The sequence below is a fragment of the Nothoprocta perdicaria genome, unplaced genomic scaffold, assembly GCF_003342845.1.
Source record: "Nothoprocta perdicaria isolate Ctin4 unplaced genomic scaffold, notPer1 scaffold_26, whole genome shotgun sequence".
NCBI lineage: Eukaryota > Metazoa > Chordata > Aves > Tinamiformes > Tinamidae > Nothoprocta > Nothoprocta perdicaria.
This window is the reverse complement of record NW_020455488.1, coordinates 3,944,860-3,967,163: the sequence shown is the minus strand read 5'-3', so window position 1 is coordinate 3,967,163 and position 22,304 is coordinate 3,944,860. Positions and strand designations below refer to the sequence as shown.

The 22,304-nt window shown below is 45.4% G+C and overlaps 1 protein-coding gene across 2 annotated transcripts; it reads left to right on the top strand.

Annotated features, from left to right (window-relative positions):
• Window positions 1-518: 518 nt before the first annotated feature.
• Window positions 519-21,655, top strand: DPP8 (dipeptidyl peptidase 8). 2 transcript variants are annotated; one of them, XM_026040553.1, is made up of 20 exons: window positions 519-548; window positions 2,181-2,450; window positions 3,215-3,327; window positions 4,232-4,405; window positions 5,082-5,250; window positions 6,505-6,615; window positions 7,432-7,560; window positions 8,548-8,609; window positions 9,378-9,478; window positions 10,566-10,743; window positions 11,960-12,119; window positions 13,588-13,667; window positions 14,719-14,871; window positions 15,497-15,632; window positions 16,463-16,608; window positions 16,947-17,093; window positions 17,892-18,044; window positions 18,838-18,980; window positions 19,686-19,797; window positions 20,365-21,655. In XM_026040553.1, the coding sequence occupies exons 2-20, from the start codon at window positions 2,192-2,194 to the stop codon at window positions 20,485-20,487; spliced, it is 2,649 nt and encodes an 882-aa protein (XP_025896338.1). In that variant the 5' UTR covers window positions 519-548; window positions 2,181-2,191; the 3' UTR covers window positions 20,488-21,655. The 2 variants fall into 2 exon arrangements, with proteins under 2 accessions (XP_025896338.1, XP_025896339.1); XM_026040554.1 differs by lacking the exon at window positions 519-548 and having other exon boundaries at window positions 2,038-2,450.
• Window positions 21,656-22,304: the final 649 nt, after the last annotated feature.

Below are 22,304 nucleotides of genomic sequence, written 5' to 3'. Positions count from 1 at the left end.
ATCAGTAACGTCCACACTCTATTCCCATGGGAAGTGGTTGCATTCCCGCGGGAAGCCCCGTTTGGACGGGAGCTGCGCGTGCGGGGCGGGTTGAGCATCCCGGGCGCCGCGTCCCTCATCCCGCGGGCTCCCGTGCACACGGGGGCGGCACGGCCCGCGTCCCGATCCCGGGCACCCGGATCCTGGGCTCATCCCGGGCACACCGGGAGGAAGGGGCGGGGGGGGGCAGCCCCGGGAGCGGCGGCTCCTCCCCTCCCGCAGGGGGCGCTGCAGCCGCCGCCCCCGGCGGAAGCGGAAGCGGCGTCGTCGCCGCGGGCCGGGCAGCCGCCGCCGAGCGCCGTGAGTAGCGGGCTGCGCGGGCCGGGCCGCGGCTCCCGGCGCCTCCCCGGGCGGGGCGCGGGGCAACCGGCGGCTCCGGCCGCCTTTCCCGGCGGGGAGCGCGGGGAGAACGCGCGGCGGGGCTCCCCAGCGTGCAGCTCCCTTCCAGCAGCGCCCTGCCGCCCTCGCTCCTCATTTCGATTTTATTCATTTTTTTGGTCGTTAGAAGGGTAGGCTCCTCTCCTCTCCTCTCCTCTCCTCTCCTCTCCTCTCCTCTCCTCTCCTCTCCTCTCCTCTTTTTTGCGGGGGTATCTGTTAGAGGAGGGTTTTGCGGTTCAATTTGAGCCCTTATTCCCATTTTCCAATTTGGTCTGATCAAATATAGAGAGGCGGTGTTGTTCTCTGTATGGGTGTGAACTCTCCTGGTTTTACAGCGTTGTTTTTGTGTTTGGAATAGCTCGGACAAAAGAGACTTTTGTGTGATAGCGTCAGACAGCATTTTTAATCCATCGTGCCCATCCTCATTTGTAGAAATCGTGTTTGAATTGGGTTTGGTCCATGTTGTCCAGAACCTCCTCCTTTTAGTGCAGTGAGTCTCATCCATCTCATCCCACTTGGCTTCTCCTCAGCAGCATCCTGGATGGTTGTGCAGATTTCCCAGTGTAAGTGAAGGGAAAATCCTTTGCTGGATTGATAGTCCTCCCAGTAAGGTGCCCCGTGGTGGGAGTCCATGTCTTGGTCTCAAATCAGTGATTCGCAGTTGAAGGAGTGAGTTTCCCCTCGTCAGGTTTCCAGGCTGTTTAGTCCAGCCCAGCTGTACAAAACCCGGGTAACTTCAGGATGTTGCAGCCGCTTTAGGGACAGCCTGTTCAGGAGAATAAGGCGTATGCTGGAGATAAAGCAGATTGGAGGATGCTTTCCTGGCTGTATCCCCTTCTTTTTGGTGCTGTGTGGTATTTCTGGAAGAGCCCCAGCCCTGTAGCCATGAGGGTGTCCTATAGTGCTGCGTCTGTCCCAGCTGAGGGATGTGCCACACACCAAAGAACAGCTTGGAGGCTGTTCTTCTTTCAGAGAACATCCTCTGGAGGCAGGGATGGCCCGGGGATGGCTGCAGCCTTTGCAAAGCTGCTCCATCAGCAGCTCCGAGCTCCTCCGCGGGGGCACAGCGAGCCTGTTTGCCTCCCACCTGGAGGGAGGGCTGCGAGCTGGGGGCTGGCAGGGAGAACTGCCATGCAGGCTTGATTTAGCTGCTCGGAAATGGTGCAGATGCTGATTTAGCTGCTCGGAAATGGTGCAGATGCAGCTCGGTTCTTCAGGAGCTGCAGACAAACCCAGCAAATTATGGAATAACAGGAATAAGGACGCATAGTTGCATGATAGTGTACGACCTGCTGGTTGTAAATAAGCTACTGGTGCCGTTTCCTCTCAGCAGCCAACGGTCCCAGGTCTCTCTCAGCCCTAATCATCTTCTGCCTTGAGATCAGGGTGTCAGGGTTCATGCTGTTCACAGCAAGGAAGGAGGAAGTAGTTAAGGAGCTTAACAAATCTTAACTGGGAAGAGCTTTTCTGCTCCACAAACTGAAATGAGGATGAGTAGTACTTGTTTGGGGAAAAGGCAAATGGCATTAAGTCTATGGATCTATGAAGTTCTTAGCTCCATTCTGAAAGGCTGAATCATGGCAGCCTGTTTTTCCCAGCAAACCCTCTTTCCCAGCCCTTTTCTTGCTGCCAGATTTTCCTGCTTGAAAATAATGATTTCCTTGCAGTGCTTTTGCTACTGAACTGTGTTTTGGGAGTCTGAAGAGGGTGTTTGCTGGGCTGCTGAAGGACAGCATTGAACCTCTGCTGTTGTGTTCTCCCAGAAACATGCAACATGGCAGCAGCCATGGAAACTGAACAGCCGGGCCTTGAAATCTTCGAAACTGCAGGTCCTGAGGAGCAGGTGCAGAGAGAGGAGCAGCCCAAACTGGAACCTTTCTATGTGGAGAGGCACTCATGGAGCCAGCTTCGGAAACTGCTCACCGACACGCGCAAGTACCATGGGTACATGATGGCAAAAGCTCCTCACGACTTCACGTTTGTGAAGAAAAATGACCCTGAAGGACCTCATTCAGATAGGATCTACTATCTGGGTAAGCTTCCCGGGGCAGCTTGTGCCGTCATTAAGCGCTTGCTGCAGAGGCTGGTTGGGTTGGACAGCTCCTGAGAACTGGATGTATCTGGTAGATAACTCGACGTAGATTTGATGGTAGGCAGATCAAATGTCTTGATTGCAGTCTGTAATTAAAACTTGCCATGTGATTTCCCATAGAAAATTGTACGTGATTGGGAATGACCCCTCTTAGGCTTGTTAGAACTCATCCCTTCTGGGATGAGCTCAGGTTTCCTAGGTACCCCTTCCTGAGTTATCAGCCTTGATCTTCCCTGGTGCACATCTGACTGTGTCCAGACTCATCTTTTTGTGCCTTGGCAGGAGCTCTTGGAAATATGAAAAACACTGAGGGAAAGGAGGAGGGAACATTCAATCCTCTCTAGAGACACATTGTCTTTGAAACATGAACTGCATTATGCTCTAAGCCAACCAGGGGAATTAGTAGAAAGGCCCTTCTTGATTTTAAAAGCTAATAAAATAGCAGGACTGCTAACATTTAGGAAGATACGGATATTCTCAGGGAAGTGTGTGGTAGGCCTGGCAGTTTGTACTCTGCTCTCTGTGACTTGCATTTCTGTGAAGCAGGGAGTTCCTAGAGCGGTCCCGCAGTGCAGGGACTCAATCCTCCTCCTGGTAGGAAGAGACTGCTGAGATGTTCCTGTGAAACCATTCCTGTGCATCCTTTGAAAGTGTTTGAATTAACAGAGAACTAATCTGATTTTTTCCCCTCTATTTTTGCAACAGCAATGTCTGGGGAGAACAGGGAGAACACGCTCTTCTACTCTGAAATTCCCAAAACCATAAACAAAGCTGCTATCCTGCTGCTTTCCTGGAAGCCTCTTTTGGATCTTTTTCCGGTGGGTCCTCATTTCTTTCTTGCTTCACAGCAGCATGGCATGTGTGTGCACAGGCTTAGTGGTTACACCTGTAAGCCATTGGTAAGGTTAGGAATATATGGTCTTAAACACTTCCATGTTCTCCTGGCACGTAGCAGGCTCTGCAGTCCTCCCAAAAGCAAGCCCAGCTTTCTCCTCACTGTTTGGAGGTACAGCCTTTGTGTGTCTGATTTTTCAGACAGCCTTGCAAATACTAATTTGCATCAAGTCTGGGGATTGCTGTAGGAGCCTGTAGCCTCTGAAAATCACTGTCTGGCACAGAGGAGTGATGAGTCCCCCCTGACGATCTCTCAGTGGTTCCATGACTCATGCTAGAGCAAAGCATCCCTTTCCCATTCCCTGGAATGTGCATCCCCCCTTCACCTCTGCAATTAGCAAGCTTGCGCCTGTCCCACGCTATGTGAGACAGCAGGTTGGAGGAAGCAGGACAAACCCCACGTGGAATTAGGTGTGTTGTTTCCCACATTACTTCCCGAGGCTGTCAGCCAGACCTAAAATTCCTGACTTGCTCTCCTCCCACCAGGCTGGTCACTGCGAGGGCTTGCAAAAGTTAGCAAAGACATTCCTGCTCGTTCTGGAAATAACAGGCCTTTAAATCTGATCTTACTTATACCGACATACCTTGGAAATAATGCTGCCTTTGCTGAGGCAGAAGTGAGTGACAGCCTTGCAGTTGTGTGGGAGCTGATGGGGGCCTGCAGTGACGAGCGCTGCTAGCAGAGGCACGAGCAGGAGGGGGATTCTGGCACAGGAGGGTGTCTGCACAGCCATCTGCTCTGGGAGGCTCGGCATGCAGCGATGCCCTGGCACTCGAGTAGAAGGTGCAGGGGGGAGGTGTTGACTGTGCTTCTCTGCCCGCATTCAGGCTGTCCTGGACTATGGGATGTACTCTCGAGAGGAGGAATTGCTGCGGGAGCGGAAGCGAATCGGCACCGTCGGGATCGCATCGTATGATTACCACCGAGAAAGCGGGACCTTCCTCTTTCAGGCTGGGAGTGGAATTTATCATGTAAAAGATGGAGGCCCTCATGGATTTACTGTGAGTTTACTCATCCCTCATCGTTTTTAACCATAGTATTGCTCTTCTCTGGCTGGAAACTCCTTTCTCTTGGAGCGAAGGCAAAGAGAGTGAGCATCAGTGCCAGCTGCACTGGCATGGCAAGAAGCCTTGGCAAGTGTTTGAAGCAGGGAGGAGAGGAGAAGTCTCCTGAAAGGGCACATTTCTGTGGTTGTGGAAACTCAGAATTCCAAGAGAGCAACTCCTTATTGTAACAAGTGTCCAACATCCATCTCACCCAGGTGTCCTCAGAAAGCAACTTGGGATACAGCCACTTCCACCTGACAGCTCTTGCGTATTCTGCCAATCCATATTTAAGGGGTGTGTTTTTTAAGGATATGCCAGGCTTCTCTAGGCAAGCTGCCTTCTGGATTGTCGCTAGTCCTTAGCACCTGGTGGGATCTATGGAGTTATACTACAAGCATTACTTACCCAACAAAAAATCCATGGTGTTTTTTTCTGTGTTTAAATTGGGTAAGTTCCTCTCCTATAAACCTGTTCATTTGAGATTCGTCTCTTGTCAATCTGTACACTTTAAGTTGATGTGCCCACCACTATGGTCTTAAAAGACCTTCTGAGAATCCAGTTCAGCCTCTGTAAGTGTCTGTGCTTTATCATTGCTTAATTGTTCTTTTCTTTTTGGTTGTCTTTCAAACAGCAACAGCCCTTAAGACCTATTCTGGTGGAGACCAGTTGTCCAAACATCCGGATGGATCCCAAGCTCTGTCCAGCTGATCCAAATTGGATTGCATTTATCCATAGTAATGACATCTGGATATCTAATATAGAAACCAGAGAAGAAAGGAGGCTAACGTTTGTGCATAATGGTAATGTATCCTGAATTAAAATCTGTATTTTTAATCTCTTCTGCTCCTCCTCTGCATTTGCTGTAGGTAGACTGAATTCTGCAGTGGCTCTAGGGGTTCTTCTGAAATTTGGGGGTATGTCCAATATTTATTCCGTCTTTGTTTGATCAGGATTGTCATGTTCCTTTTCCTGTGTTCCTGTGTTCCTTTTTTTTTCTTTTTTTTAATCCTTCCTACTGCAAATATTGTGGGATGATTCTTTTCCCTGTGTTATGGAATCTGACAGAATGAGTTACTTGTTGAATACATATAGAAGGCTCTTCTGAAACACAGCATGTTCCTTTTCACTGGAACGGCGCCTTTTGTGTGGAAGAGCTGTGGGTGGAACAGAGCTGGAGGAGAGTTCCTGCCAGTTATGTCAGGCTCCACGGCCTTTAGGAAATGATACAGATAATTGCTGAATAGCACTGTAGCTTCTGTAGGTCCCTCACATTCAGTTAGTAACCTAGACGTTCCCTTCTTATTCCTCTCTAACTGTTTCCTTGGAAGAAGGAAAATGGGAAGTTGTGTTTAAAACATGTTCTAATAATCCATCACATTTTGTATTTAAATCATACTTCTTTTATTTAAACTATATAATTAATTTTCAATTAAAGTTTTCTACGCTTTATAATAATGCTTAAGTTTATTTAAATGTTAGATATTAAAATATTATATAAGTACATTAAAAATAAACTGTAGCAATGACTCCTTCTCAGATGATAATTATTTATGGAGTGCTGCTAAGTTACCTCCAGGGTAACAGGAAAAATATTGAAGCCCTATGGATATGTCATCATGTTGAGATGTTATGTAAGTCTGTTACTTTCAGTTTGTACAGTTGATAAAATGTTGATATCTTCATTTTTCTGAATGTCTGTTTTCATTTTTAGTTATTCAGAAAGTTTTGGGTTTTTTTCCCCCCTATCTTTAATACTTTTTTGAAGTTGTCGTTCCCATTCACTGAGCTCAGGTAGAGAGAATATTTCCTTTCTTGGATTAGTGCATGGAAAATAGAGAGACTAAGTGGGTAGGAGTAAAAAGGAAGGCTGGCTTTCCTCTTCCTCCCTTCTATGTGAGAGAGGATAAATCCTCAAATAAATCAACAGCAGGGTGGAAGCAGAAAGCAAACTTGCTGAGAAGTCAGATTCATCATCACACAGTTGTTCCCTGGGGGCTGAACTTGGGGTTGGGTCTGGAGTGCAGGGCTAACTGGTACCTTTGTGTCTTGTTTAGAGTTGGCCAATGTGGAGGAGGATCCCAGATCTGCTGGTGTGGCTACGTTTGTGCTGCAGGAGGAGTTTGACAGATACACTGGCTACTGGTGGAGCCCAAGGGCACAGCCAGGTAAGCGGTCCGGAGCCAGCGTGTCTGGCAGGCACAAGCAGCAGCCCCTATGATCTGTTGTCCAGAGCAGAATTACTTCTTCTGTTGCTCATCCTCATGCAAGATAGGAACCTTATGCTTGTGACTCCTCCTGAACTGTCTGAAGTGATGGATGTGTTAGAGTGGCCTTCCGGGCACCCTACCCGCGAAGGAGACTTTCCTTCTCTCATTGATAGTAGGAATAGTAGGTGTCTCAAGGTATTTTGCTAAATGAAACACGAGTCACACACTATAAGTTTTCATCCGCTATGTGCTTGTGCTCCTGGGAGAGTCTGAGTGCCTGCAATAGCCAAACATTAGAGCTGTTCTGACCAGGAGATATTAATTCATTTACTGCGGGACAAAATGGACTTCAGACGGTTCAATATGAATCATAGGAAGAAGCTGCTTTATTGCAGATAACTAGCCCTTATATACAATTATTCTATCCCTACACGCGGGCACGCACTCCTTGATAGGGCAATTCTTTGATTCCAAGGGCAGCACGCATTCCTGCTTGGTTGTCGGTTGGTCAGTTCATATCTTGGTGCTCCCCCCTTGCATCCCTCTCTGCTTGGCTCGCTTCCTCAAATGGACTTCTTGTTTTTCTCTCCTCAAGGCCACCTTAGAGACAGAGCTGTGTGCTTTGTTAAACATGCCTCTTTTAAATGTGCTTTGTTAAACGCGTGTCTTTTAAATGTGTTGTTAAATGAGTTGAGTGCTCTGTTAACCTTCTTGTATGGCTGGTTCAGTGTACCCACTCAGAGTTTCTTCTAAGTGCCTTTCTACAATTTACAGCACTGAATGGGAGCAAAATTCTTCAAATTCTATATGAAGAAAATGATGAGTCAGAAGTGGAAATTATTCACGTCACATCGCCCATGTTGGAGACGAGAAGAACAGATTCCTTTCGGTACCCCAAAACCGGTGAGACCCTGACGCTCTTGAAAATTTGTTTCTGGGAAACACGTGTATTCTGTTACATGTGCCTTACAGCAGTCTCTATCTTAGCCTACAGCTGAGAGTTGATGAAGGAGAATTGTATGTCCTTGAATTGGTATCCAGAGGGAGCACATGTGTTTGGGAAAACTGCTGCTGTGGAGGTCAGGCAGTCACTGGTGGCTGTGCTGCATTTTCCAGCCCTGTGGTCAGGGAGAGCTCTTAGTGTGTCCCTCAGGAGCTGACCAACTGCTGCCTCAGAGCCTGGCACAGAGAAGTGGTTCTCATTGCAACCTTATGTCTTTGAGGAATTAGGTGCAGAGTGACGCCCTTTTTCATTCTTGGAGTGTTTTTGTGGCTGCTGGTAGTGCTTTGTAGTTTGGGTTCTGGAAGACTCTTGATCCCCATGATTGCTACTGGTACTTTAAACTGCAAGCACTGCATAGCTTTTAGCATATAAGGAAGGCCCACAGTTGTGATGTTTTCGAGCACAAACCTCACTAGTCACAGCAACAGACTTTAAAATGCAGAAAGAAATGATCTTTCTTTGCAGAATGACTTGCTGCCATTTTTGAAGTTGTGTATGAGCACTGAATCACGTTTTATGTTCTACTTCAAAAAATAGCACCCAGACAATAAACCAAAGCTTACTTTGCTATCCTGATGTCCCTTTAGTATTTACTTCCAGCTAGTGCATTGCATCCTCTGTTTGTGGGAGAGAAGTGTGTTTTTGGCTGTGGTGACTCTTGGTCAGATCCGTTTACATCCACCGAGTCTACTTTGTGTTTGCAGGGGTTTTATTTTCTTGCCTGGTTCTGTTCTCTCACACCCACGCAAGTGGGCTATGGGGTCAAAGACCGTTCTGCTATTTGCTTTTTCCAGTTCTGTATGAATAACACCACAATGATCCCCTGCTCGAGTTTGCCCTCTTGGAAGCAAACAATTGGTGTCTGACTGTTAACTTCTGTTTTATAGGTACAGCGAATCCAAAGGTCACTTTCAAGATATCTGAAGTGACAATCAACGCAGAAGGAAGAGTAAGTCCTCTGTTAAGTTTGTTTCCTAAATCACTTAAACATCCCTCACTCTTTTTTTTTATTTCTTTGATAAAATTCTTCTCCCACTTCAGTACAAACCAACTTTCTTGCATGCGTCAGCTGAATAGCTTTTCTGTGGGTAGTGCTGTGAACACTTGGGTCGTTCCCATGCAGATAGTTCGTGTCTGTGCATATAGCAGTGCTTAAGGCTGTTCTTTTCCACCTCCCAGAGTGGCTTATGAGCTTGCCTGCAGAGCACAGTATTTTAGGAGTGCGTGGTTAGGCTTTTTTTCTGTGACAGACCTCTTGGTTGACTGCAAATACTTGAAGAATTTTCATTGCAAAGAGAATGAGATATGAGCATGCATAAAAAGTTAACAACCCTGTTGGTAACTGGCTGTCATACGGGATGTTTTTATCTGCAGCAGTAGAACTTCTTTTACTAAATAGCTGGGTGCAGGTCACCTCCTCTTTATATATTTACATGGGGAAACTGAGTGTTCATGTGATTTGTCCAAAACCAGTCATGGATCTCTGGAGAGACTCCAGATTTGTTAAGTCCCTCCTTACCTGTGCTGGTAATGTGCAATCTGCTGCTATTCTTGTGTCTGGCAATAGATGGGGTTGAAGCCCCTGTGCTGAAAGGCCGAACAATCTAAATTCATTGAGCTGTACACAAGAAGTCTTCTGTGCCTGACTTCTCACTGTGCATGAAAACTGATTGTGGGGGTTCATCTCAGTGTCACTGAATTGCTGCTTTGTTAACAGATTGCAGGTGTTGTGGACAAAGAGCTAGTTCAGCCGTTCGAGATCCTCTTTGAAGGAGTAGAGTACATTGCTAGAGCTGGGTGGACGCCAGAAGGAAAATAGTGCGTATGTTAATCCTGTCTCTGCTTAGAGGGTTTGGGGCAAAACAGTTAGAAGCCAGATTGTGGTGGCTCTGCCTTCTCTTTGAGCTTAAGCCCGCTTTCATTTTTTCATTGCTGCCAACTTGTTTGTGCAAAGGGGCCAGTTTTTCCAAAACCGAAACAGAGTCCTCCTTGTCTTTCTCTGGTACCCGGCCCTACTGCTCTGGTTTTGGGCACTCACAGCCTTTGTTGTATGTGTCCTCTCAACATCCCTGTGAGAGAGAGTGCAGTGCTATTATCCCCATTTTACAGATGGGGAACTGCAGCCCAGAGAGGCTAAGTGACTTGCCATGGTCACACAGGAAGGCTGTGACTGAGGAGAGAAATGAGCCCAGGTCCCCCAGGCCCTAGGCTAGCACCCTAACCACTGGACCGTCCTTGCTGACCAGACTTACTGATCAGAAAACCTGCTGTAAGTGCTACTTACATTTGCATGTCGTTTTTAACACTGTAGATGATGTAGTTCAGTGTTTCTAACTCATCAGAAGCGGTTCCAGAATTGCACTTTTCCAGTTCTTGAGGCTAAAATTGATTTTTCACTATTTTTTCCCCCTAGATGTTGAAGAAATGGACACATTTGTTTCATTGTCTTGCTTTTTGCAGGATAATTATTAGAGCTATTTGTAAAGTTATCCAAAGAGGCAAGGTCTACAGCCAGGTCATTTAGGTGCCAGTATTATTCTCTGCCAGGTATATATTTAAAACATTAGTATTTCAAAAGTATTCAGAAATTTCAGGATTTTTTTTCTGCTTCATTATTGCCTCTGATTTTTTTTTTCTTCTCTTTCTCCCCTAAAGCACAATAGAAAGCTGGGGAAATAGAACATTTGAATCCGCAGTGCTTACACAGTATTGTGAAATAGGCTCTTTTGCTATGGAGCAAACTTGTTTTCATGGGTGAGATTTGACATGTGGCTTCGTGCTTAATCTGAAATTGAATTCTTTTGACTCCTTCAAACTGAATGCTAATGTGTGTGTCTCGATTTTCTCATGCATCCAATCCTCATGGCTGCATGTGGTTTTCTGTAATATCTGTCTCCCTCAACAGCATCTGGTCCATCTTACTGGATCGCTCCCAAACACGACTTCAGATAGTCTTGATCCCTCCTGCATTATTCATCCCTATAGAAGATGATGCAATGGAAAGACAGAAGCTTATTGATGCTGTACCAGATTCTGTTACACCTTTCATTATTTATGAAGAAACAACAGACATCTGGATAAATGTAAGAATTTCAATTTCAACCTTCTTTAACAGTTTGTTCTTCAAGACCCTATTTGTAAGCATTTGAGTGACGTCAGGATTACTGTGCTGCCTAGGGTAACAGTCCCATTGTGTAAGATTCTGTGCGTATTCCCCATTTAAAATAAAATGCTCCCTAGCATAAAGACCCCACAGTAAGTATAGATCAAACAGATTTGGGGAGTGGAAGCAGGACAACTCAACTGAGGCTCCAGTGGTCAGCCAGAGGTAGGAGCAGGAGCCAGGGCTCTGGTGCTCAGGACAGCCCCTTGCCCCTGGTGTCACCCATCCACCTTCCTGGTGCGATTGTTCATGAACAGATTTCCACCAGCTGAAGTATCTTCACCTCACAAAGAGGTGTCTAGAGGTGGTTGGGTAAGCAAGTCCTGAAAGGCTTTTAACGGTCACTGAAAGCCATCCTTGACCGTGCTCAGGCTGGGTCTGTGCCACGTGAGAGCAGATGTCAGTGTGCTGGGCTAACACCATGTAAACGGGTGGTGCTGGGTGCTGCAAGTGGAGATTGATGTCTCTAAAACAGCATCCCATGGGAGGTGTGCCAAGATGCAGGCCTGAGAACATCAACCAGGTGAGAGGCAGAGCTTTCAGCAGGGAGCATTTGCACAAAGCCTCCCAGTGAACATGTGCTCTCCACAGCACTGTGCTATATCTACTACCTGGAGCTGGTTTTTTTCCTGGCAGTTCATACTGTGCAGGTGAACGTTTCTGAGTACCCCCAAAGATTGTCCCTTGAAGCAGGAGTTGCATCTTCTTTGCTGGAGAGATGGCACCTGCTTACCTTTCTTTAAATGCCTCTTTCTGTGTGGGCTTTTACACAGCGCTGGACAGAGGAGGGCGCTGAATCCTGCCTTCCCTGGATGGCTCTCATGTTATATCTATTAAGCTGGACCCACATCTAAGCAGAGAAGGCAAGGGCAGAAAAACCTGCCTGGTTGTTTTTGTGGACAGAATTGTTCCTATAGAGTTAGACTAGTAAAGAGGCGGGAGTTGGGCAGCACATGAGGCTGTTTGCAGGCAGCTGCGGGCTCACAAGGACAATCAATCCCAGTAAGGGACAATCCTTGTGCCCTGCTAGGCTGAGCTCCGTGTTGTTGGTGTTGAGCAGCAAGAGGAACTTGCTTTGCATGACTTCAGTGCCAGGGTCCTGCTGATGATCATGAACCCCTGCGCTGTCTCCACAGATCCATGATATATTCCATGTTTTCCCTCAAGCCCATGAAGATGAGGTGGAGTTCATTTTTGCCTCGGAGTGCAAGACAGGATTCCGGCACCTCTACAAAATCACCTCAGTTTTGAAGGAGAGCAAGTATAAACGGTCGTGTGGAGGCCTCCCTGCTCCAAGTAACTGAAATTTTTCTCTTGCTTTAATTTAAGCAGGCATTGCCTGCTGACTAGTGAGGAAATAAGTGTCTTTCTAGGCGGCAGGAATCAGTCTCATTGGCAACTCCTGCTCCTGTTCACGAAAGCACTTCATTGTACAGTTATTCCCTTTGGATATATACAGGACTGATTTTGTATCCAACGTGCTTCAGTTTTAACCCAAATTTTTCTTCATTGACTAAAGGGAGAAGTTTCAAAAGATGAAAAATGAGCTCATGTGAAATTGTGAAATACACTTACATGTTTTTTTTTGCCTTGCTGAGGATGGGGTTGTTTGTGTGTTGACTTTCCTGGAAGTTAATCATTATAGTAATAGCGTGACTATCTGATGTTCTGGGTCACACGTATCTAATGGACATGCATTGATTCAAGACTTGACATTGCAAGCAAAGCCAGCAGAGTCTCTGTCAGCCTTTACAGGCTGATTGTAGAAGAGAGGTTAACAGAGAGCATACTTTGACCATGTTGGAAAAAGGTGTATAAAGATCCTTCACCTTTAAAATGAACACGTGTGCTTGCCAGAAACTACGATATGACAGCTATGCAGAGAATGCCTCTCTGCTCTTAAAACAATCATGATATTGCTGTATAGACAGGGATGTTATTAGGAGAAAATTACTGGCAGCTGTTGCAAGTGGAAATGCAGGAGGAGTTGATTCTAGGAAAAATGCAAGACCTCGCACTTCCAAGCTGCGGTCGAAGTTTGGCCTCAGCTATGCAATATAGCTGTGTGCAGAGCTCCTGGAGTGGGTTCCACACAGCATGGATTCTTTCATTTACAGTTTCATGCTGTGATCCTTAATTTACTTGCTGTGCATGGAAGGCACTTGCTGAGCACTCGCACAGAAAAAAAAAAACATGTAGTTTTACTAGAAGTCCTAGTTTTATCCAAGGTTTCTTTTTTCTTCACAGAAAACATTATATCTAAAGTGATTTGGTTTCCTTGAATGCATCCAAATTCTTTATCTCACAGAGAACATTCTGAGGGAAATGAATCCATCTTCCAAAAGAGAGCTGTTTGCTACCTTCATATCAAAATTCTCCAATTTTGGCACCTGAGACCTTTTTTCATATTTTTCGGTATAAAGCTTCTTTTTATGTGTGTGTGAAAAAAAATTCTTTTGAATAAGAATAACAGCAACAACAACAAAAATACCTCAAAAAAACCCCAAATGCTGCCCAGGTCTCAGGTTGAGAGCATCTCAGAATCCTTTGACATACGTTTCATAGCACGTTACCAACTCTGAAATGCTCTTTGCAGCTGTGGAACAGCATTTGTCTGACATGGTGGCAGACATGTGGATCTTGCACAAAGCCAGGCTGCTCTTTGATCAAGCCTGCCAAAAAAGCTTGGAAGGAAGAAGTATGATTGTGACCATTTCTTGTGATTAAAATGTAAAATCTTTGCTTTTTTGTTGGGTATTTTCAGGTGACTTCAAATGCCCTATCAAAGAGGAGATGGCGATTACCAGTGGGGAATGGGAAGTGCTTGGCAGACATGGGTCCAACGTAAGTCTCTGCTCTTGCTGCGTGGACATCCTCAAAGCCACCCGCTCATGCTGAAGGACAGCACTGCAGGGAGATGTCTCTAGGGCCCCACAAATCAGTACGTGTTGTATTAGCAAGGCACTGCTCCCTGAGAAGAGTGGGCTCTACCACTCTGTTATGTTGGCTTTGAACACATGAATCCTGTGTTTTGGGGTCTTAGTCTGCTTTTATCCTCCTCTGACTCTGATTTACCACCCTGGCCTGGAGACTATAGTTTTAGCAGCGCAGGAAAGCGGTTTGGGCAACAATAGCTGCTTTCTTTTCCTGAGTGTTCTTTAATGATAAGCAAAGAGTTTTCTCCACTAAATTTAAGGCTTAAAGAGGAGGAAGTAAAAAACTGAGAGGCAGCAGTGAGGATGTTTCATGTCTTCCTTGAGCGACAAGGTGTCATGATAGTGAGAGCTGCTATCCTGAACCAAGTGATTCACTAAATTCAAGTGATGAACATAAATCTGTTAGGCCTGCCTCTCTTTAGCCAGAATACACAATGGTTGGATACTGTGTAGCTTGTGCAAGGTGTTTGTTCTGCAAGAGAAGACGTGTTCTCCCAAACTGCTGCCCTTCCAGTGCTGAGCTTGATGAATCCTTAAAAAGGAATGTGGCAGCAATTCGAGGAGACCTTCTTGACTGTCATTTAGACTTCATAGAAGACTTTAAGTTCTTCCTGAATGGATATTGGAACAGGGTTTAGAGGGTGAGATGTGCAAGTTCGCCTGTGTTTGAAATCTGCCAGCTGCTCAAAAAGAAGGAATATTTAACTTAGCAGTACCAGTCAGCTGCTGCCATGACTTTTTCCTGGGTTGGTTCAGGTTGTATGTGTCTTGGTGATTTGGGAAAGGGTCTGAAGCATGAGGAAATGACAAAGAATCATTTAGCATAGCAAGTAATGAAGACTGGGGAAGGTTAAGGACCTGAGTGAAAAAGCTGGACAAGAAGGTGTCAAGTGCTGCCTCTAAGACTTGCATATTTTTTGCACTTATTGTTGTGGTATGTGTTTGCTTTGTTTTCACAGATCTATGTAGATGAAGTAAAAAAACTGGTATATTTTCAAGGCACAAAGGACTCACCTTTAGAGCATCACTTGTATGTCGTTAATTACGAGCACCCCGGAGAAGTAAAGCGACTAACGGAACGTGGCTACTCCCATGCCTGCTGTGTCAGCCAGGTACGCAGTCTGCCTGTGCCACAGCCTTGTTCTTCCTCAAGGAGCAGATAAGGCTGCATCTATATATAACAAAAGTAGATTTTGCTCTATGTTATGTCCTCCTGTGGCCTGCACAGCAAATTTGTAGCCCCTTCTAGGAGCTGAAGCAATTTGCTGTGGGCTTCACAACAGGTCCCTTTCCAGCTTTGCTGGTGACCTGCCAGTGTAGCTGCTCCTCTGCTCACCTAGAAAGGCATCTGGGCTGAGGTACCTGTTTAAACCTGGCTCTTTTTGTCTGCAGTGGGCGAAGGGGAGATCATGTGAGGAGAACTGCCTTGGGCAGTAACCTGTTCTGCAGGAACTGCCTTGCCCAGAAGAGGACAGGGTGTGATACAGTCCTCATGCCACTGCTGGTTTGGCAGGTGTATTTTTCAGAACTAGCAGAAAACACTGCTTTGGAGCATTCGTATTTGACTCTAGCTGAGGACTGCAGCTCCCTAGAGTCTATAAGCTGTTATCAACAGATCCCAGGCTTTCCTGGTCCACAAGCACCTCCCGAGAGAACTAAATGCAGAAAGAAATAATCATTTTTTTCTCATGTCTCTGCACTGAGGAGAGTTCAAGGTAAAATTCTTGTTCTTCCTAGGACTGTGACATGTTCATCAGCAAGTACAGCAATCAGAAGAATCCACACTGTGTGTCACTTTACCGACTGACAGGATCTGAAGATGATGCAACTCATAGGACAAAGGAATTTTGGGCTACCATTTTAGATTCAGCAGGTAACAGCACAGATAAGGAACTGGAGAAGGGCAGCTGGGCTCACAGGCTGAAAAATATCCAGAATATGCTTGTTTAGCCTTTATGTTCTGGATGACTTGGCTCACCTGGAAACTCAGGTTTGCGTGAGGAGTCCTGGGAAGTGCAGGAAGGAGAAAGAGCACCTAGATTTGCATTCATGTTTATGCTGATAGGTGGCAGGAGGCTGCAAGTGACCCTTTCTTTTATGAGTTTGGTCAAATGTATCAGCACTGAATAAGCAACAACACATCCATCCTATGTAAGCATTGCTCCAAAAATAAATATATTTTTAGGGCAGAGAAATTTCATGCTTGAGGAAGAATTTCCTGCTAGTTTGATAGCTAAGCTTCTAACTTCTTAAATTGATGCGCTTCTATTTTTATTTATTTTTATTTTTTATTATTTTTTAATTTTTTATTATCTTTTAATCTTTAATTTTTATTTTTTAAAATTTTTCTTATTTTTATTTCTTGGGCTTTTATTTTTCCATCATGTTTCATCTTCTAGTCTTTCCTTGTATTTATGCAGCTAGGGAAGGATGGGGCCCCTGTCCAGGCTCTGCCAGTGAAGGACCAATCACCGCTGTTAGGATTAGACTAGAGTTGAGGACAGGAGGGGATAGAACTGGGAGATTTCCCCTAGGACCAAGGCATTCCCAGTCTCAGCCTGGTCCTGGCCACATCCCTTGGGAAGCATGGAGGAGCTGTGTTACTGGGGATGCATTTAGGGCAGAGATGGGGCACAAACAAGCAGAGTTGCCTTAAGCCTCCTGTCCCTGTTAAACTGGGCTCTTTGCTTCCTCCTGCGACAGGGCCCCTTCCTGATTACATCCCCCCAGAAGTGTTCTCCTTCGAGAGCTCCTCGGGCTTTACACTCTACGGGATGATGTACAAGCCTCACAATCTGCAGCCCAGAAAGAAGTACCCCACTGTGCTCTTCATCTACGGAGGGCCCCAGGTGAGTGCACACATCTGTGAGCAGCAGCAGAGGGTGGTCTCTGTTGTGTCGCTCTCAGCGCTCCTGTTTGTGCAGGACATCTGCAGAGGAGCGTTCAGTTCAGCTCTTCATATCCGTGACACAAAATGACCCATTAATGGGAGGGAGAGCAGCTGGTTTCTTAGCAAACCACAAGTGGAGGGAGGGAATTGCATAGCAGAGAGGAGAGACTTGAAAACTTTGTTACAAACACGTGTAAAACATTTAAAGGAAAGTAAATATACATAGATGGGATTGACGAATGACCTCTGGGTTCCATTTACATACATGATTGTGTCACTGCTCCTCTTGTATTCCAGGTGCAGCTGGTGAACAATCGGTTTAAGGGAATCAAGTATTTCCGTTTGAACACCCTGGCCTCCTTGGGCTACGTTGTTGTTGTCATTGACAACCGGGGGTCCTGCCACCGAGGACTTAAGTTTGAAGGAGCCTTTAAATACAAAATGGTAAGCAGCTCTGTGTCTGGTTTATGATTTTTCAGCCAGAGGCAGGCATGAGTCTCCCAGCCTTGTTGGACAGTCTGAGCTAAAGTACTGATTTGCCACAGTGATTTGGCACACGTGTGTGCCAGATGTGTGACACCAGCTAGGTTTGGGAGATGAGCTGCACATAGTTGAGCAGCGTGCATTTGAAGGAGGAAAGACACTTAATGGCAGAAGGTTATAATAATATCAATGCTTGGGGTTGCAAACCACCTCCAGGCGTGTCTAGCACAAGACAAGTGGGTTCATAAGGAGCTCTCTGACTCTCACCAGAGCCGCTTTCCTGCTCACACAAAGCAGGATAGTTTCAGCAGCAGCAGGAGTTTAACATTAGAGTAGTTCCTGAGAGGGTGGATGTTTTGGGCCTTACATGCTGACGAGGGAGGCCTGTGCCAGGCTGCACTCGATTTGTGATGAAGGTCTGCACGTTGGGAAAGGCACTCTGATGCACAGAGCTAGAACTCAGCCTAGCTCTTGTGCAGGAGCTTCCCTTAACCTGAGAAATTCTTACTCTTTCTCAAACAAGGAGACAGCTTAAGGGAAAGGTAGTTGAGAGGGATGGGTTAGTGTGAATTTTTTGCATCTTATGGTGGAAAGGGATCATATTTCTGTAACGTGTCAGGCACAGTGGAGAGCTGGTGGGTGATTCAGTGCTGCACAAATAGAAATAATGAAAGTGTTGAACTGGTTACCTTCTGAAATCCAGTGAGCTTAACTTTTTGTCCAAAACTAACAAAAATACTTTTTTCTCTCCCATCTTAGGGACAAATAGAAATTGATGACCAAGTGGAAGGCCTGCAGTATTTAGCATCCCAGTATGACTTCATCGATTTGGACCGAGTTGGCATTCATGGCTGGTCCTACGGAGGCTACCTCTCTCTTATGGCTTTAATGCAGAGGTCAGATATCTTCAGGGTATGTTCCTGCATTGAGTACTTATCGTGGTGATGAAGATAGAGCTTTTCTCAAGTCATGTAACCTCTAAAGGAGTTCCCAGCACAAAGACTTTTAAGCTCACTGTAGACAAGTGAACACGCAGTGTTCTGGCTGTTGCCCTCAAGATTCTTGTGGCTGGGCGAGTTCAGGGGGAAGTTCCTTTCCTAGTGCACATTTTGTGCACAGTATTTCTAATTAGGCTTAAAGATTTTGATAGGCTTTTTGATACTTGACAGAAAACAGATCAGATATGACAAATCTATTTACTCTTTTCTAAAGCTGTTGCTTGCTAATAAGCCACAATGTCCTGAAACCACTTTCAGTGTGTATCACAAGAGCAGTTAAAAGATACTGTGTGACTTTGGCCTGTCTCTTCAGTTCTCTCCACGTGTGTGTTTCTGCCTGCAGCGTGGGGATGAGATGTTCCTCCATAAACCTGTTCTCAGTGTGGTGTTCTGGGAACTGTCACACTGAGAACGTAATTGTACAGCTCTGTAATTTAGCTTTTCAAACGGGGCAATGATAGCAGTTTCTTTGTAGGTCCTCCAGTGGTAGAAGTTCTCAGCACATGTTTGTTGTAGCTGCGTGAGAAGGATGAGGGATTGCTTTTTGTTTCTCTTTTCTCCATTGAAAGCTGTATGGATGGTAAGAGGCCCTCATTAGCACCTTCCAAGCTGGGACAGAGGTGTGGGAAGAAGCGACATCCTCAGATGAGTTGGATTTGTTCTTGTCACCTCCCCTCCCTGTGCTGAGAGCCCTGTTGAACTTGCAGGTTGCCATTGCTGGAGCACCAGTCACGCTGTGGATTTTCTATGACACTGGTTACACGGAGCGCTACATGGGCCACCCGGACCACAACGAGCAGGGCTATTACCTGGGATCCGTGGCCATGCAAGCCGAGAAGTTTCCTTCTGAGTGAGTTGGGTTCTGTCTCTTCCCTCCCACCTTCCTTATCAAGAAGGTTCAAACCTCGCAGACATATTTTTCTCTCTCTGTTCCTGGCAATTAAATGCTGGAGCCATGAATGGTAGTATTTAAAAAAAAAACAAAACAAACAAAAAAAACACCAAAAAACTTAATAGACTTGAATGAACATTTGCATAATTATAGGCCATTCCAAGTAATCCCTTTTTATACTGGTTGTAATTAAAGACTATCTGTTATGCCTAAAGAAATGGCAAACATTGCTGCTGCTGTGTAATTAAACCCTCAGAGCAGCCTTAAGCTTGACAGAAATAGTGGGTCAGGATGCTTTTTGCAAGCTCTAAGGCTGTGTCAGTAGCGTGAGCTTTCTTGCCAAAAAGATGGAAAGCAGCAGAGATTCTGAGCAAACCTTAAACCATTGTATTGTCCAAACTAGGAAATGCTTCTGAGAATAAAGGAGATTGACAGATAAAAGCCTGACCATGATAGGCATATGCAGGAAGAATTGCAGAGAAGAAAAGGAAAGATTTGGAAGCTAATGGCAGGTCCTTACAGAACAACTTATAATACAGTCATTCTTTTAAATGCAAATATTTTAAATGCTGAGGTTATTGAAGCGATGTTTTTGGATCATGAAATGGCTGGCAGTCAGTATTCTGAGGTGCTCTATAGAAATGTGTTTGTTTCTTTTCTCAGACCAAACCGTTTGCTGCTGCTGCATGGATTCTTGGATGAGAATGTTCACTTTGCACACACTAGCGTTTTGCTCAGCTTTTTAGTGAGAGCTGGCAAACCATACGACTTACAGGTAAGGCCACAACTGGGGTGTAAACATGAGGCATCCTGCTTTCACTGGGGGGTCCAGCACTGGAGCCTTTAACACAGTTGTGTTGGAGTGCTTGAACTTCTTGATAAAAACGCTGTATTTAGAAAAATATATTTTAAATAAATAAATAAATAAAAGGGGAAATCTTAGGAGTAAATCAAAATCATTATTAGCTAGATGAGCAGTTCCGAGCTCCCAAGGACAGCCGCAGCTTGGAGGCAGCGTTCGTGTGGTGTAGAGCAGCTTATGCACTTAGTTAAGCCCCGCTGGCTCTGTACCCAGACCTGGGTTCTGGCTGACTTGGTGGCCCTGGACAGGATCTGCCTCTGTTCTGCCAGGCTGATTCTTCCTCTTTGCATCCCAGCTGGATGGAAGGGTGCAATGGGTTGTCTCTGGGCTCAGGCAGTGGAGTAGAGGGTTTATTAGCTCAAAACTGACCTCATGCAGTGAGATCACATGAGTGTTTGAACTGGTTGGACTGTTTGGAGAGGCTTAAATGTTGCAGCTTGTAACTTCCATGGATGCTCACCACTTTATTTTATATTTTAGATCTACCCTCAGGAGAGACACAGTATAAGGGTCCCCGAGTCGGGCGAGCACTACGAACTCCACCTGCTGTATTACCTGCAAGAGAATCTGGGCTCTCACATTGCTGCCCTGAAGGCAATGTGAGCGGCCGCTGCGGACTCTTAACCGAGCGCGGGGAAACGGGGAGCTGGAGAAAACAGGACGGGACGTTGCATTTTGGTGCCTGCCACATGTACACACATGTACACATACACACACACGGAAACACTTCTTTTTTAAAGTAAATTTGGTGCCATACAGGAAATTAAAGTACAGTAACCTAATAACTTAAAAGCTTAAAATGTAAATAAAATCAAATGTCTGTGGTATAATGCAGTACCATGGGTGTTCTCTTGCGGGGAGCTGGAACTTAAAGCAACATGCTTGCACAGCACCAGAGCTTCACTTTTCAAAAGCATTCTGACCTGTCTGATGTATTTTTACAGTGTGTTCCTGATACCTTACTACATAATAATACCAGATGACTTTACTCGCTACATAACAAGAATTTACCTGAATGGTTACAACGTATATTACATTTTAAATGCTATCATATAGCTTTTATGCTTCTTTAAAGGGATGTGGCTGGCTTCTTGGAAGCTGGTCACAAGATAGACACCTAACCTTTCTAGATCTTGATTGGTTTTTTATGAAAAAAACACTTTTAAACTGCCTCCTAAAGAATTTAAATTTTAGATTGATTCAGTTGATGACAGGTTTTTGGTTTTTTGTGTTCTCCCCAGGTTAATTCATACTACTTTCTTTTTGATAGCTTTATATCCTATCCTGACTGTACTTGAGCAGAACAATCTCTGAGAAGCAGGATAATCAAAGAGCTGAAACGATGTAAATTTTAAAACAAGCGTAAAAGTGCAGCCCGTTTCACACGGACCCCTTTCCCTAGTGTTCATTCTGGAGCTGTTTGTGCAATACTGTTTTCTTACTGTCATGTCAGCATGATATAGGTCTATGCATCCTATTACAATTTTTAAATTAAGCATTTTGAATCAAAGATCTGAGGATTTGATGGAGAGAGACTTTAGCAACACTACATGTGAGGCAACGTGAACTTATTCCATTAAATTTCCTGCCTTGTTCTAGGAACCATTTTGCCCATTCATAGTCTGTAGGCTGCCCTGTTCTGGGTCAGTTCTGGCTGTTTTGTGTAGCATGATTATAATACTGTGTTTGAGCAACTCCTCCTGTACAGCTTAAGGTAACCCTGCTAAGCCTAAGGGACATGCAAGCACAGTCATCTTTTGCTAGTGATGTTTTATCTAAGCAGCAGCCTTGGCTAAAAAGCATCGTAAGTGTGTGAAGTCACTTTTAACTTGCAGCAAGTCATTTAAAATAGGAATCCGCAGCAAATTCTCCCTTGGGACGTGCCTCAGAAACCTAAGAACTTCCTTTTCATTTTGGTGCTAGAGAGCAACAGAGCATGATTTTCTTTTAATCTTTTGAAACACGGGAATCGCTCTCAGTGTTTAAGCTCTCAGTACTCGGCGAGTTGAAGCCTTAGATTTTCCTCGCTTTTATGTTGTTCAGCTTGACCCTGGAAGTCTGGGATTTCACCTGCTCCGGCCGGACTCTGTCAAACCACATCTTTTCTCAGTGGTGCTGCCGGGCACGTGCCCCAAAGCTGGGGAGCTGGTGCAGTTCTGCAGCTATAAAATGTATAAATCCGGCCTTGGGGTTATGTGAACGGCAGCCGAAGCACCAGGCATCCAGCAAACGCAGCTTGCCCCGACGTGGGGGTGTTTGACTTGGTGTATTTTGGGGTTTTAAGGTTGCAGTGATTTTTAAGAGGATCAGTGATGGCTCACATACGATCAGCAGCATAATAACAAGTTTCCCATTTGGATTTTGCAAAAGGCACGACAGGGAAGGGCTCCCGTGATGTCCTGTCTTCACACATGGGTTAA